Here is a 17008-nt window from a genome sequence, read left to right as displayed (position 1 = left end):
GTACGCAAATGATCATGTACATATGTGTGCAGGTGATCACGTACATATGTGTGCAGATAATCATTGGGACATGTGATTTTAGTGGGACATATGTGGGGGACATGTTTTTATTATTAGGGACATGTGTTTTTATTATTTGGGGACATGTATGTTTTGGGGACATGTGTGGGGACATTGTGTTTATACTGTGTGATGTGTTTACTGTGTGGTGTGTTTACTGTGTACACTAGACTGGTGATCAGTGAGTAAAAAGCTGTAAAAAGCAGCTCATACTCACTGATCAGCAGCCGGCTGCAGCGATCTGCTCTCCTCTCCACAGCGATGACTTCTGTGTGAGGAGAGGAGGAGCCGATTGCCTAGCAACCGGCTGTTTGTTTACATCACATGACGGCCGTGATTGGACACGGCCGTCATGTGATCAGGAGGGCCAATCACAGAGCCCTCCTGCCGATCTGAGATGCGCCGTGTCCGGGTGACACGGGCGCATCGGGATCGCGCCGCTGCGCGGGCGCGCGCGCGCGCGATCCCGCTACTCCTGAATGACGTTCCTGAACGTCATATCAGGAGTAGGCGGCTCCCACCCGGCCGTATATGTGCATTGGCCGGGTGGGAAGTGGTTAAGAACTGGCTTAATTTGTAATAGAAGATTTTACCACTCAGTATTTCTCATTTGATTTCAACAGGCAAAACAACTGGTTCCACACAGAGACCAAACCCTGCAGGAGGAGCTTGCCCGTCAACAGGCTAATGAACGATTGCGTCGCCAATTTGCTGCACAAGCTAATGTTATTGGACCTTGGATCCAGACCAAGATGGAGGTAAGTTTAAAAGTTGTTATTCTTCAGATAAGTGAGTTCAAAACCAGTCATAATAGGTTAATAGGAAAACTCAAATTATTGTGCATTTTTCCATCATTGTTATATAATTATCTTTTAAATTACAGGAAAAATATTTATGGGGATTTTATTTTCATTCCTGTTTAGGAGATTGGTCGCATATCTATAGACATTAGCAGTTCCTTGGAAGACCAGATGAATCATCTCAAGCAGTATGAGCAGAATATCATCAACTATAAGTCCAACATTGATAAACTGGAGGGAGATCATCAACTCATCCAAGAGTCTCTTATCTTTGACAACAAACACACAAATTACAGTATGGAAGTAAGTAACAATCTCTTTATTTACTTTCTCCAAGACAGGAAAGTTTTGGAATTCCTTTGTGTTCAGAACCTATCATACTGCCTAGACCAGGGTTTCTCAACCGTGGTTTCCACACAACTCTAGGGTTCTTTGCTAGAGAGAACAGGCTTTAGGAATGGAAGGGAAAGATAAGAAGAAGAAGTAGGCTGTGTTTTGAACTGTGTTGACAGGAGTTTGTCCCATGTAGAGTCCTTGTACTGTCAACAATGCAGGGCAGTGAGCAATGAGTGAGCAGAACAAGGGGGGAAGGTTTCCTTACAGAAGTTTGTCCCACAGATGGGAGAAACTGCAGGTTGCCAACACAGTAAGAAAAAGATATAAAACAGCAATGAGAGGAGAAAGAGCAGGATGGGGAAAAGGAATAGTACTGACAGTAGTTCACCTCTGTTCTGGGCACAATCTCAGGCATTCAATACAGCAGCGTTTACAGTGATGGGGGTTAAAGGAGCAGGAGAATAAAAAGGGTATATTATTTTGGGGTGATAGAAAGAATAAAGGAGTTGGGGTGTAGAGATAGAAGTGTATATGTTAAACTGTGGGAGATTACAATCAGACAGGGATGAATATAGGAAAGGAGAACTTTAAAGTGATGTCTCTCAACTAGGTTGAGAGCAGTATCTCTCAACAAAGTTTCAATGACATTGTTGTTAAAAGTAAAGAAATTGTAGTAGATTACTGATGTTTCCATTGAGCACCAATGCACTTTTTGTGTTGTAGTAAATTTATGTATGCATTTATTTATTATTATATCTCTAACTCCCTGATCACGTTAAAGTCCTGGGAGCTGTAGATCAAAAAAATATTTCAGCAGTTCCCAAGACCTGACATTTTTAAGGGACCCTCAAAAGTAAAATGGTTGAGAAAGGCTGGCCTAGATGCCCATAAATTGGATGTAAAGATTCTAAAACTAGAACTCCTTTCTACCACATTTTTCCTCCAGTCTCTAGTCTGCCAAATTTCTGGATATATTACTCTATCACATGCTCTGTTTCCATTTACTGTCACTGCTAATATATTTTAATGCAATAATGGTTTTGTGTACCATTTAATTACATAAACTTATTGGCATTAGTTTGTAGACAACCACATCGTTATAAAGTGAGCTTAATCTACAGTAACTCCACCGTTTACCTTTTTTAAAGCATATCCGTGTCGGGTGGGAACAACTCCTCACTACAGTTGCTAGGACCATCAATGAAGTTGAGAACCAGATCCTGACCCGTGATGCTAAAGGCATTAGCCAAGAACAAATGAATGAGTTCCGTGCATCATTCAACCACTTTGACAGGGTAAGCAAAATCTTTGTGGAAAAATGTAGATGGTACATGAAGATCAAGCACACATCTTGAACAAAAGGCTTCTTATTTTATCTTGCTCATTGTTGGTAACAGTTATTTTTCACTTGATTGCAGAAGAGGAATGGCATGATGGATCCTGATGACTTCCGTGCTTGCCTGATTTCTATGGGTTATGATCTGGTAAGACCAGTGGCGTAACTAGTCCTTCAGGGCCCCAAAGCAGGAAACCATGGCGGGCCCCCCCCCGACCTCCGGACAGGGCTCTTTTCTCCGAGCCTGATGGTGGAACACCAGGGCCCAGTCCCAAGTGGGTGGCTGCATATAAAGGAACCGATTTAAAAAACATCAATTACAGCCACTGTGCCCATCAAACGCCACCACTGTACCATCTAATGCCACCACTGTACCATCAAATGTCACTACTGTGCCCATCAAACTCTGCCGCTGTGCCCAAATGCCACCGCTGTGCCCATCAAATGCCACTGCTGTGCCCATCAAATGCCGCCACTGTGCCCATCAAATGCTGCTACTGTGCCCATCAAATGCTGCTACTGTGCCCATCAAATGCTGCCACTGTGAATCCCCACTGCCCGCTCACTGTCTGCCCGCCACTTACCCTGTCTTGGTGGGGCAGCGGGTAACGGCCATGAGCGGGGTCCTCCATGCAGCTACTGCCATCCTCATCTCCCGTCCTCTCCTCCTGATGGGTGTCCAATAGCTGTGTCTATCGTTTCAGTCAATCAAGTGATGGGTAAAAGACCCGCACACCTGATTGGTGGAGAGGCGGTTCAGTGTTAGGAAAGTGAATATTAATTCACTTTTCTAACACACCTGGCTGGGTAGACTGTGAGCGTCAAGCATGGCGCTCGCAGTTCACCTATTTTGAAGCCTAATATAGCCCATGGCTCTAATCAGGCGCTACAAAAACACCCCCCGCCGCTGTAATTCAGGCACCCGGCACCCCAAAAGGAACCAGACACCTAAATATGGGGGTGGCAGCGGTGGCCATGGATAGATTCATGCTATGCTATGCATGAATCTATCCATCGGTCATAGAGGGGGTGGAACCTGTGCACCCTTTTGGATGCACCGCCACTGATAAACACATGCACACACACATGCATACATACACATACATATATGAACACACACACACATACATACATGCATGCTCTCACACATACATACAAGCATGTTCACACACACACATATAAGCATGCTCACACACACTCACACACATACAAGCATGCTCACACGCACACACACAAGCATGCTCACACACACACACACATACATTAATGCTCACACACACACACATACATACTCACACACACACACACATACATACAAGCATGCTCACGCACACAGATACAAGCATGCTCGCACACACACACATACATGCATGCTCACACACACACATACATGCATGCTCACACACACACATACATGCATGCTCACACACATGCATGCTCACACACACACACACACACACACACACACACATACATGCTCACACACACACACACATACAAGCATGCTCACACACACACACACACACATACAAGCATGCTCACACACACACACACACAAGCATGCTCACGCACACACAAGCATGCTCACACACATGCACATACAAGCATGCTCACACACACATACAAGCATGCTCACACACACATACAAGCATGCTCACACACATACATACAAGCATGCTCACACACACATACATAAAAGCATGTTCACACATACAAGCATGCTTACACACACACAAGCATGTTCACTCATACAAGCATGCTCACACACACACACACAAGCATGTTCACTCATACAAGCATGCTCACAATCACACACATAAAAGCATGTTCACTCATACAAGCATGCTTACACACACACAAGCATGTTCACTCATACAAGCATGCTCACACACACACATACAAGCATGTTCACTCATACAAGCATGCTCACACACACACACATACAAGCATGTTCACTCATACAAGCATGCTCACACACACACATACAAGCATATTCACTCATACAAGCATGCTCAAACACACACATACAAGCATGTTCACTCATACAAGCATGCTCACACACACACATACAAGCATGTTCACTCATACAAGCATGCTCACACACACACATACAATCACAAATACAGTAGATAGGCTTATTAAAAAAAAACAGCAGACATTTACCTCTTCCTGGCGGGTACTGCACTCTAGGGGGAGACAAAGAGCACACACTGCTTTCACTAAGCCTAATGTGAGGAGCTGCCGCACAGTGCCGATTTCAGTTCGGCTGATGATTGTGAGCTCCTCTCAGCCTTCCCTCCTATCGCAGAGGTACAGGGGGCCCTCGGGCCCCCTGCAGCAAGGGGCCCGGTCGCCATGGCGATCTTGGCGACCCCTATAATTCCGCCACTGGGTAAGACTCTTTCACACTTTTGGGCATGGCTAATAGAGTTAGGGCATGCTGCAATTTAGAACATAGTGGATCTACAGCTTGTTCTGTTCAATGTTTTGCAAAATATATATTTTTTTTTTACTAATGAAACAATTATGTAGAATAAAGCAAAGAGAGGGGTACCATCATCTTAATAGCAATGAAAGAGTTGAAAGGAGGAAGGAATTGACTATCTCAGTACCCTGAACAATGTACACAAGGGATAAAATACAATATTTATTTATTTATATACAAATGTAACAAAGAATCCACATACAAAACAGACAAAAATATCAATTTACACACAAATGTATTAAAATTGGTCTATACATGTGTTACACTGGCACTTGATGACCTTCAAGATGGAGATGGGAGATACAGTGGGTCCTCGGCAGACACAAGTCTCCTCTACATGTTTCACAGAAATCTACCACTTCTTCTAGAGTAGATTTTTTTTTGAGAAGATCTGAAATCTCATTAGCAGAAGCGTACAAAATACTAAGTTAATGTGATGAAACAAGCATAGTAAAGGGAAGGAGAGAACTGACGCTTAACAGTATCGTTCAACACACATGAGAAGATCAAGGCAGCAACGCCACTCATATTTCCCTACGGTGGGTATGGGGGACATATATTTGGTGGATAGGTTGATGCTGAATAGGAACTATAAAAGATTAGTAAGATATATACATAATAAATATAGATGGTATCCAGATATAGGACTTTTAATCAATTAGGATGAAGGGAAAAGAAAGAGAATTGATTGAAAGTCCTAGATCTGGATACCATCTATATTTATTTATTTATATATCTTACTACTTTTTTATAGTTGCTATATGTCCCCCTTACCCACCGTAGGGAAATATGAGTGATGTTGCTGCCTTGGTCTTATTTGTCTTGATCTATACTGGTAAGTGTCAGGTCCCTCCTTCCCTTTCCATACTATGCTTGTTTCATCATATTACCTTGGTATTATGTAAGTTTCTGCTATTGTGATTTCATATCTTCTGTAAAAAAAAATGTCTTCCACCTGAAGAAGCATTAGATTTCTACAAAACATGTAGAGGAGCCTTGTTGTGTTCACTGAGGACCCACTGTATCTCCCATATTCATCTTGGAGGTCGTCAAGTGCCAATGAAACAGATATAAAATATAATGTGACATTTTATTTCTGGAATTACCTTGACCTAAGCCCTAGTTACTAGTGACTATACAGTGCATCCGAAAAGTATTTACATAACATTTTGTTATGTTACAGCCTTATTCCAAAATGGATTAAATTCATTATTTTCCTCAAAATTCTACAAACAATACCCCATAATGACAATGTGAAAGAAGTTTGTTTGAAATCTTTGTGTATTTATTAAAAATAAAAAACGAAAAAAAATCCCATGTACATAAGTATTCACAGCTTTTGCTCAATACTTTGTTGAAGCACCTTTAGCACCAATTACAGACTCAAGCCTTTTTGAGTAGGATGCTATAAGCTTTGCACACCTATTTTTGGGCAGTTTCTCCCATTCTTCTTTACAGAATCTCTCAAGCTTCATCAGCTTGGATGGGGAGCTTTGGTGCACAGCCATTTTCAAATCTCTCCAGAGTTGTTTAATCGGGTTCACGTCTGGGCTTTGGCTAGGCGACTCAAGGACATTCACAGAGTTCTCCCTTGACCACTCCTTTGTTATCTTGGCAGTGTGCTTATGATGCTTGTCCTATTGGAAGATGAACCTTCACCAAAGTCTGAGGTCCAAAGCGCTCTGCAGCAGGTATTCATCAAGGAAGTCTCTGTACATTGCTGCATTCATCTTTCCCCTGATCCTGATTGGTCTCCTAGTTCCTGCCGCTGGAAAACATCCCCCCAGCATGAGGCTGCCAACACCATGTTTCATTGTAGGGATAGTATTGGCCAGGTGATGAGTGGTGTCTAGTTTCCTCCAGACATGATGCTTGCCATTCAGGCCAAAGAGTTCAATCTCTTTTTCATCAGACCAGAGAGTCCTTTAGGTGCCTTTTGGCAAACTCCAAGTGGGCTGCCATGTGCCTTTTACTGAGGAGTGGCTTCCGTCTGGCCATTCTACCATACAGGCTTGATTGGTGGAGTGCTACAGAGATGGTTGTTCTTCTGGAAGGTTCTTCTCTCTCCACAGAGAATCGGTGGAACTCTGTCAGAGGGACCATCGGGTTCTTGGTCACCTTCCTGACTAAGGCTCTTCTCCCCCAATTGCTCAGTTTGGCCAGGCGTCCCGCTCTAAGATGAGTACTGGTGGTTCCAAACATCTTCCATTTACAGATGATGGAGGCTGCTGTGCTCATTGGGACCTCATTGCTGCAGAAATGTTTCGGTACCCTTCCCAAGATCTATGCCTCGGTACAATCCTGTCTCAGAGGTCTACAGACAATTTCTTGGACTTCATGGCTTGGTTTGTGCTCTTCATATAGACAGGTGTGTGCCTTTCCAAATCATGTCCAATAAACTGAATTTACCACAGGTGGAATCCAATAAAGTTGTAGAAACATCTCAAGGATGATTAGTGGATACAGGATATACCTGAGCTCAATTTTGAGTGTCTTTTTGTGACTTTTTTGGTTTTTATTTTTAACAAATGTGCAAAGATTGCAAACAAACTTCTTTCATGTTGTCATTATGGGGTATTGTTTGTAGAATTATGAGGAAAATAATTAATTTTGGAATAAGACTGTAACCTCAAAATGTGGAAAAGGTGAAGCACTGTGAATATTGTCCAGATGCACTGTATCTGTTGCTTTAATTTCAAACAAGTACTGCAGTTATGCAGATAATTATTTTCTCCCCCAATTTTCTGTAATAGCACGTGGTAGCTAAAACACCATTAGAAGGGGTAAGAAATTTGTCTGATGCTGCCCCTAGGTGGTACCCTCTGAGAAAAAATTTTCACTTTGCATCCAAAAAAAGGGGTGATTTTGAATATAACAGGAATGGGTTATGAGACTTTATTTTTTTTCTTATTTGAAACAGTTTTTCCTTTTTTTTTATACTTACTGCATTGCTCATATCAACTTTTTTTCCACTTTGTAGGGTGAAGTTGAGTTTGCCCGCATCATGACTCTGGTGGATCCTAACAACACAGGAGTTGTAACCTTCCAGGCCTTCATTGACTTCATGACTCGTGAGACAGCAGAAACTGACACTGCTGAGCAAGTCATGGCTTCATTTAAGATTCTGGCATCTGACAAGGTCAGTACAAAATTCTTCACATATATGGTTATGGCTTGTAAGGGTTGATTAAATATTCAAGTAAAATTATGGAGAATAGAAGTGTTAAGGGGCTATTGCTCCTCTCATGAATGTAAGGGGATTGGGGGATAAAACCAAGCGGCTGCGATTTTTAAGTATTTTTACAGGTTGTAGCCCAGCTACATTTGTCTCCAAGAGACACATCTGCGACCTGATTTGGTCTGTCTGCTGCAGTCACGCAAATTTACCTCACAATTTCATTCTGTGCACTCCTCCTATTCGAGGGTTATTAGTATACTAGTATCTCTAGAAGTGTCTCCTTTGAGTGTTTGCAGCTGAGGATTGACAGGGACGGCAGATTTGTGTTTCTACTATGCAAGCTCAATGAATTTGTATGTTTTAATACAGTCATGTATGTCCCCTGGCTTTTCTCCTCAGACCCTCTCAAAAAACTGGCCCAGTTTATGGCTCTATACCACAATGTACCGGTTATGGCTATGGGGGACTTTAACAATGTCATTGACCCATGTTTAGACAAACTATCCCTAACTCCTAGAGTAGTAAACCATGCAGCTGGTAGAACTATATATGCCTCCTTACTGTTCTATCTGGGTCTGAGAGACGTGTGGCGGGAGAGACAGCCAACTGCCAAATGTTACTCTTGCTACTCAGCCTCGCATGGGAGCCTCTCGCGTATAGACCTGGGCCTGACTACTAAGCTCAGCGTATGAACCCCATCTGCATTCTGATCACTATCCCTTTTGGTGGATGAATCCCTTCTGGCTGACACTGTTTCCGTCCCCAGATGGGATTTCCAGTGCCTTGGGGGAGTTCCTCCACTATAACAGGGGCTCAGTGGGGCCTGCTGTTGTGTGGGACTCTCTCCAGGCATTCCTGAGGGATTGTCTCATTCCTGAGATAACAGGTGTCAGAAGGAAGTCAAGGGAAAGGGAAGCCAGCATAGGTGCTGAATTACAAGCTAGAGAGAAGGCGATGGTCACTGACCCTACCCAAGCAACTAGAGAGGCATGGACTGAGGCTCAATCACTATATAACTCCATAGTGTTGTCTGCAGCCGAGAAGAGGAGATACTTCCTACAACCGGAGTACTATGAGGAGGGGGAGAATATGGGTCATCTCCTAGCTTTAGTGGCCAGGGAACAAAGAGACACTGCCTCCATTCTAGCTATTCGGTCAGGGTCGGGGGAAATACATAATCTCAACTCTGATATACTAAGTGTCTTTCACCAATTTTCCACGGACCTTTACGCCTCTAAGGCTAATGCTAGTTCTTCAGAGCTGGAGTCATTCTTACAGGACTGTCCTTTATCTCAGGTTTCGGAGACTGACAGGGTCATGTTGAGTTCTCCGATCACTATCGAACACTTGACAGAGACCCCGGAGGGGACTAAAAAAACAGAAATCTCTGGGATCGGATGGTATCCCTGTGGAGGTGTATTCTCGCTATGGTGGTGTCCTCATTCCGCTGCTTCTACAGGCCTTAACCAAGGCTATGGAGACGGAATGTCTACCTGATAGCATGCAGGAGGCCATCATAGTGGTGATCCCCAAGCTGGGGAAGGACAAACTTCTCCCATATTCTTACTGCCCCATCTCCCGCCTGAACTTAAATGTCAAGCTCCTCGCCTGAGTACTGACGAGTAGACTTTCTAAAGGAATTGGGAAGCTGGTGCATAGGGATCAATCCAGGTTTATTCCCACCAGATCTACGGCCAATAACATTAGAGGCCTTTTTCTAAATTTACAAAGGTCGGTGTATAATCCCGGGGGTAGGGCCATACTCTCCCTGTATGCTGCTAAGGCTTTTGATAGTGTGGAGTGGCCCTACCTCTGGGAGATCCTGGCCTGCTTCGGTCTGGGTAACCAATTTATTAACTGAGTAAGGTTTCTGTACTCAGCTCCTAGGGTTAGATTTCGAATTAATAATACCCTGTCCCTGCCATTGTCACTACATAGGGGCACTCGTCAGGGGTGCCCGTTGTCACCCCTGCTGTATGCTCTAGCCGTGGAGCCATTGACCATACTAATCCGTAATACACCTAATATTGTGGGATTTCGCAGAGGACCCTCGGCGGAAAAGGTCTCTGCTATGTCCTGCTATATTTGGGAGACATGACAACCACTTTGCAAACTTTGATGGAGTTTGGAAAAATTTTCCGGCTTGTCAATAAACTGATCTAAATCTATTGTCATGCCCCTTGATCCCCTAACTGACCCCCTGCCTCCGGAAGCTGGGCAAATTGCCATTACTAACTCTTTTAGGTATCTGGGTACAGTGGTGTCCCCGGACACCTCTAGCTTTTCTTGATCTTAAATCAAATCTAGGCCCAATACTGGATAAACAAAGGGAAAAATGCCTTAGCTGGTGTAAACTCCCCCTATTGGTAGCAGGGAGGGTGAATCTGATAAAAATGATCTGGGTCCTGCAGCTCTTGTATGTTTTTCAAAATTCCCCTATGTGGATCTCTAATAAGTGGTTTAAACAGGTGTATACTCAGATGCAAGATCTCATCTGGAAACGGAAAGGGGCTAGGATCAGTTTGAATACCCTACAATATAGTAAAGACGGGGGGGTCTGGCTGTCCCTCATCCTAAACTATACTTTCTGGCATCCCAAGTACAGCAAGTTACAGGGTGGGGTAAAGCAGAAGCAGTAGATGAACCCATTGCATTTAGTAACTCAGTCCAACCCGGCTTTGTATGTTGGTTCTCACCTGGAAATAGATCTACCCAGTCTGCCCCCTAATTCCCCGGCAGCGGGTCTGATTAAGAAAGTGTGGAAGGCAACTCGCGAGGAGATGTCAAGGGACCCTTAGGCTCCACTCCTCTGTGGAACACACCTAGATACCCAGAACTAAATAAATTACAGGGATTCACCTTGTGGAGACTCAAGGGGATATGGTTCTTTCCACAGTTATATACGGGGACTATATTGAAGTCTTTTGCACAACTTTGTGCAGAATTCACACTACCCACTAGTTGTTTCTATCAATATCTCAAACTCCGGCATGCTCTGCAGGCACAGGGGCAGACACTCTCACTAGAAGTTGATGGAGATCCTCCAGGTGGATGCAAGGAAGGGACAGATCTCGAAAGTTTTCTCAGGACTGCTATCCTCTATTCTATTCACAATCATGCCTCTTTGAAATGTAGAGCCAAATAGGTAAACGACATTGGACAGTGGGATATGGTCCTGGGGTCGATCCCTGTAGTATGCATCCCAGCCTCCCATAGGTTGTCACAGCTATTTATTTCGCATAGGACCTATCGAACACCTGAGAAACTGTATGAATGAGGCCTGTGGGACTCCCCTATATATCCAAAGTGTAAAAAACAGCAAGGAGATTTTATTCACATGCTATAGACTCAATAGGTCTTGGGCTGAGGTTATACAGAGTGTCTCCTGTCTACCCAGGTACAGGTGCCTTCCATCCCTCTAGTCTGCCTATTGGGAGCAATAGATGAAGAAATGTACCAGAAAGGAATGTATATTATGATTAGTAGACTACTGTATCTAGCTAGAAAGCTCATAGCTAGTCACTGGATGTCACCCACTGTACCTACTGGAAAACAATGGATTGCATATGTAAATTCACTTCTTCTTGGGAAATTGGCTTATTGCTATAGGAATGCAGTGTCAAAATTTGATTTCATCTGGCAACCATGGTTAGTTGATCCTAATCTTGCCCCCCCCCCACAGCTGGTAATGGATTGTGGCTCTAAAATGATATGAGTTGATAGGGAAGATGGGCGGAGAGAGAAAAAGGAAGAAAGAAAAAAACAAAAAAGGGAGGAAAAAACAAAAACAGTTATGTATTCTAGTTTTAGTTTGTTAGATACTTGGTTTACATAAATTTGATAGCACAACAAAGGAATAAAAAAGGGTTTTCTAATGACTCAATGGTTGTTACATCAAGTATTAAAAGTTTGTTTTATTTGTTATGCCTAGGTAGATTGTAACTTATATCTTTTCATCGACTGCTATGTATCCTGTAATTATGACGGAGAGTAGCAACTTTTGGTTTTGTCAATTGGTATATGTTTGTATGGTCACTTTAAGCATCAACAAATAAAAAGGTTTTGATTTAAAAAAAAATATTCAAGTAATATAAAAGGGTGACATATTCTTTACAAATCTATATAACTAGCAGGGTGGTGAGGCTGCTTTTCTGGCATACTGCTATCTGATCTGAATGGAGATTAGTGCAAGAGGCTTTGGGGGGCAAGACCTACTCTGTGTTTTGGGTGTTAAAGCCCAGAACTGTGCAAGCTGGAATTTGCACATGATATGAGGTCGTGATGTGAACAGTTGAAACTGCTGGCTCTGTAGTGGAGAACAGTGAGTGCTTGTTGCTGTACAAGCAAGCGTTGGTGCCCCAGATAAAAGGGTCAGTAGCCTGACTTTTGAGTGGATGCATCATTTACATGAAGGAGGTTGTGTGGGTCATTGTAATACAACTAGGTATGCTCTTGGACTTCCTTGGAGACCCTTTAAGAAATACTGAGGTTTTAACCAAGAAAAAATAATGAAATGCTGCCCCCCACCCCCCCAAAAAAAATCCTGCCCACCAAAAGGCCCCCCACATCCATTATTGTATATTATGAGAGAGAGAGAGGTGAGAGAGAGGAGGAGTGAGAGATATAGGGTTGAGAATGAGGGAGAAGTGTGAGAGAGAGAGAGGAGGTGTGAGAGAGGAGTGAGAGGGGGCTGAGGGGGGAATTGGGAGAGAAGGGTGGTAAGAAAGAGGAAGAGTGAGAGAGGGGGGAGTGAAAGAAGGGGGATGAGAGGGGGTTGAGAGAGAGAGGGGGAAAGGGGGTGAGAGGGTGTGGGTGAGAGAAAAAGAGGGGTGAGTGTAAGAGAGAGGGAGTGGGTGAGAGGGAGGGGGCTGGGATAGAGGGAGGAGGGGGCTGAAAGACAGCGGAGGGCTGAGAGACAGAGGGGGTGAGAGAGAGAGGCTGAGAGAGGGGGGTGTGTAAGAGAGAGGGGCTGAGTGTAAGAGAAAGAGAGTGAGAGAGGGGAGGTGAGGGGGGCTGAGAGATGGGGAGTGAGAGAGAGGAGTGGAATGTGAGAAAGGGAGTGAGAGAGGGAGTGAGTGTAAGAGAGAAGGAGCGAGTGAGACAGAGGGGGGCTGAGAGACGGAGGGGAGTGAGAGAGATAGGGGATGAGAGAGAGAGGGGGATGAGAGAGAGGTGGGTGGAGTATGAGAGGGGCTGAGAGAGAAGAGTGGAGTGTGAGAGAGGGGGTGAGAGAAAGGGGTGGAGTGTAAAAAAGGACCGAGAAAGGGGATGGGTGAGAGAGAGAGAGATTGAGAGAGGATGAGTGTAATGCCGCGTACACACGACCGGACTTTTCGACATCAAAGGTCTGACGGAACGATTCCGGCAGACCATTCGATCGTGTGGGCTGTAGCGGACTTTTGATTTGCAAAAATCCGTCAGACTTTAGAAATTGAACATGTTTCAAATTTTTCCGCCGGAACTCCGCCGAACCCAGTTCCTACAGAGAAATCCGCTCGTGTGTATGCTAGTCCGACGGACAAAAACCGACGCGAGGGCAGCTATTGGCTACTGGCTATGAACTTCTTTATTCTAGTCCGGTCGTACATCATCACGTTCAAATCCGTCGGATTTTGGTGTGATTGTGTGTGGCCAAGTCCGTTCATTCGGAAAGTCCGTCAGAACTCTGTCAGAACTCCGCCGAAAGTCCGTCAGACCTAATTCCTCGAAAAGTCCGGTCGTGTGTACGCGGCATAAGAGAGAGGGAGTGAGTGAGACAGAGGGGGCCTGACAGACTAAGATACAGAGTGGGGGCTGAGAGACAGAGGGAGGTAAGTGAGAGAGGGGCAGAGAGAGAGAGAGGGGGTGAGTGAGAGAGAGAGAGGGGTTGAGTGAGACAGAGGGGGGCTGAGAGACGGGGGAGTGAGAGAGAGAGAGGGGAGGGCTGAGAGACACCATGCAGCTCTGTTCCTATCTGAAGTCTCCTCCTCTGCCCCCCCTGTCCCCCCTGCGCAGTCAGGTACAGTATGTGTAGGATGCCTGGTACCTGATGGCCAGCAGCAGCAGCACCGAGTCTGCAGCTTGATACGAAGGTGCTCTAACTGTTCTGCTCCTTCCAGCGGCTCCTTGGCAGCCTCTGCCTCCTGCCCACCCTCTTCCTCCAGGTCCCCAGTCAGCCTGTCCTCCGGCCCGGGCCTCACTGTTGATCCAGGTTCTGGGAGTACCAGGGAGGCTGCGCCCACTCCTGTTCACCTCTTCGATGGTCAGGGACAGGACCAATGGTAGGGCCGGCCCTGGCTCTAAGGATCCATTAACATGTAGACATTTTGTAGCTCAAAGCTACAAAACGCTCAACATTAAGAGTACAGGATCTTATTTTCAGGCAGATTTAGACATTTTTGTCCCCATAGCCCTCAATGGGAGTGTTTGAAAAAGGCAGATAAAGGTGTCTACCTAATAAAAGTCTATGGGGACAAAAAAAGCATGCTCCTGCCCCAAAAGAGCTCATTTGCATTGCTCCAAAAACGCACAAAAAATGCTCCTAAAATACACACAAAAAAAGTCACCTGAATATGCTATGCTCAAATGTGAATATAGCCTACTTAATAAATCAGCAAACCATGAGATTAGTCAGTGCTACCGCTTATAGATTGTTTGCTAAAGAATATAGGCTAATGCTTGTTGACAAGGTAAACCTGTGTTAATGTTTTAATTTTAAACTATGATTTCTGTTTTGTGGGTTTGCAAGGAAGATGGGAGAAAACTGTGATGAGAACCTGAGATTTTTTTTTTTTACTTTGTAGAGTGGAAATATAAAATGAATAAATAAAAGTTGATTTAAAAAAAATGTAAAATCACAGTAAATGCTAAAATAATCAATCAAAATGTATATATTGAAAAGAATGAAATTCACTTCTGACCATGTTTTTGCATTGCAGAGCTTCATCACCATTGAAGAGCTGCGCAGAGAGCTGCCTCCAGAACAAGCTGAATACTGCATCAGCCGTATGACAAAATATACAGGTGGAGATTCTGTCACAGGAGCTCTGGATTATATGTCCTTCTCCAGTGCTCTCTATGGAGAGAGCGATCTGTAAAGAAAATCACCTTCCCCTGCTTTCCATAACTTTTCCCAAGCTCCACCCCCCCCCCCCCATACCCCAGTCTTTTACCCAAAGGCAATGATGGCCTTATGCAAATGTATCAAAGTGGCAAATAAAATGTATATGTACACTCTGTTGGTCAAGTATGCTAGAGTCAATCGAATGGCAGTGAATAATGTCTCTTATGGGATTAATCAAATAAATATTTAATTTAATTTGATTATCTGTCTACATTGTCTACATATTCTGAACCTATGATACCAATTTTAAATGAATACTGACAATAACGTTTTAACATGTACCTTGTATTGCCTGGCTCTTGTTATGTAATGATGATGTCTAGAATGTCATAAAGAAAGAACACATATTGGCTATCAGATGTCAGTCATTGTAATTGTTAAGTGCTTTATCAAATGTTATTTTATGGGACTTGTATTGCTGCTGTACTGAATAGTATTGAAATATATAAAGTGAAGGTGAAATGTGGGAGTGAAGCCCAAACACGTTTTGTGTCCCACATTCATTTGAAAACATCTATGTTTCATTGTATGAAGGCCAAAGTGTGTATATATACATTTTAATGATTAATTACTGCATTGTATTTGCATAGCCTTAGATTAGCTTTCCATGCACATAGCAGAAATGCATTTTTAAAGTGCAAATCCAGTCATGCATCCATAGGTCATTGAAAATGGTAAAAAGAATGGGAATTTGAAAGGTGATGTTGTATAAACCTTTGGTGAGCCAATATGCACTGGCAAAGCACAAATTAAGACCAGTGTTTTTCTTGTTATGGTTCAAAAACTGTTCAATTTTTCAGCACAAAAAAAAATGTAAGCCCAGATGTCTCAGGTCCTGTGAAGTCCTGTGAAGGTGAGAGGACAATAAATGTGAATATTTAATGGTTATATGGATTGTCTTGTTCTGTTCATCTGTTCCTAAATTATTTACCTAAATTATTTACAAACTGGACAGAATCTCACAATTAATCCAAGGGCATGCAGTATGTTGTTTTTGCACTCTGTGCAAAAAGCATGTTTGAAATTGGCAATTGAACCTTAAGAAATATATATCCTTAAAGCTGGCAGATATACCACACAAATCAATGCAGCTCTGTATGCATTATTTCATCATTAAACATATGTATTTTAAATGCAAGCAGTGTCAGTATCTGACTTTAATGTGGCATTTCATACAACAGAGCTCAAACAAGTAGTTGTAGATACAGCACAAAGAGCCAATCAGCTGTGTTGCAGTGTTCATGTGCTAACAGGGCACATGCTGATGAAAGGAGAGAACTTATCAGTGTTTCAGTTTCAGTTTTTCCCAGAGTCCAGTCGCATCCTTTGGTAAAGACAAGACGTGTGGGTGCTACCTGAAGTGTATTGGGTAGTGTGGTAAAGTGTTAAGTTTTGATAGCTGTCAGTGTCCCCACTGGTGACCATTGTCACAAGAACTGAAAGTAGGGGAAAAAAAAATTCTTGGAAAAAAGAGATAAATTTTTCAATGGGGACTGGGGACACTTGTTTTCTCACAATTGATATATATCCTCTCATCTCCTATCCAATTGGACAGATACAAAAAACAGACAAAAAACAAAAAAAGAGTTTTATCCATCTTCTAATCTACCCAAAGCTAACAAAATATTTTGACGGTACTTAAACTTTAGCTACAGCAGACAAAAAGTGGGTCTTCTCCATTGTCAGAGAGGGCTGTGATGTGTGGAAAACC

At 43.4% G+C, this 17008-nt stretch overlaps 1 protein-coding gene across 1 annotated transcript in view; it reads left to right on the top strand.

The window, feature by feature from the left end:
- The window catches only part of ACTN3 (actinin alpha 3), a 110231-nt gene extending 93796 nt beyond the window's left edge, over nucleotides 1-16435 (top strand). Inside the window, exons 16-21 of the mRNA XM_077457015.1 lie at nucleotides 684-818; nucleotides 984-1163; nucleotides 2345-2491; nucleotides 2615-2680; nucleotides 7998-8156; nucleotides 15113-16435. Of these exons, the coding sequence (XP_077313141.1) occupies nucleotides 684-818; nucleotides 984-1163; nucleotides 2345-2491; nucleotides 2615-2680; nucleotides 7998-8156; nucleotides 15113-15271 (846 nt within the window). The 3' untranslated portion in view covers nucleotides 15272-16435. The remainder of the gene's footprint in view (nucleotides 1-683; nucleotides 819-983; nucleotides 1164-2344; nucleotides 2492-2614; nucleotides 2681-7997; nucleotides 8157-15112) is intronic.
- Nucleotides 16436-17008: the final 573 nt, after the last annotated feature.

The sequence above is a fragment of the Lithobates pipiens genome, unplaced genomic scaffold, assembly GCF_037356315.1.
Source record: "Lithobates pipiens isolate NorthernLeopardFrog02 unplaced genomic scaffold, aLitPip1_a1.2 Scaffold_10, whole genome shotgun sequence".
Lineage (NCBI taxonomy): Eukaryota > Metazoa > Chordata > Amphibia > Anura > Ranidae > Lithobates > Lithobates pipiens.
The sequence above is the reverse complement of the archived record's forward strand: the minus strand, read 5'-3'. Positions and strand labels throughout refer to the sequence as shown.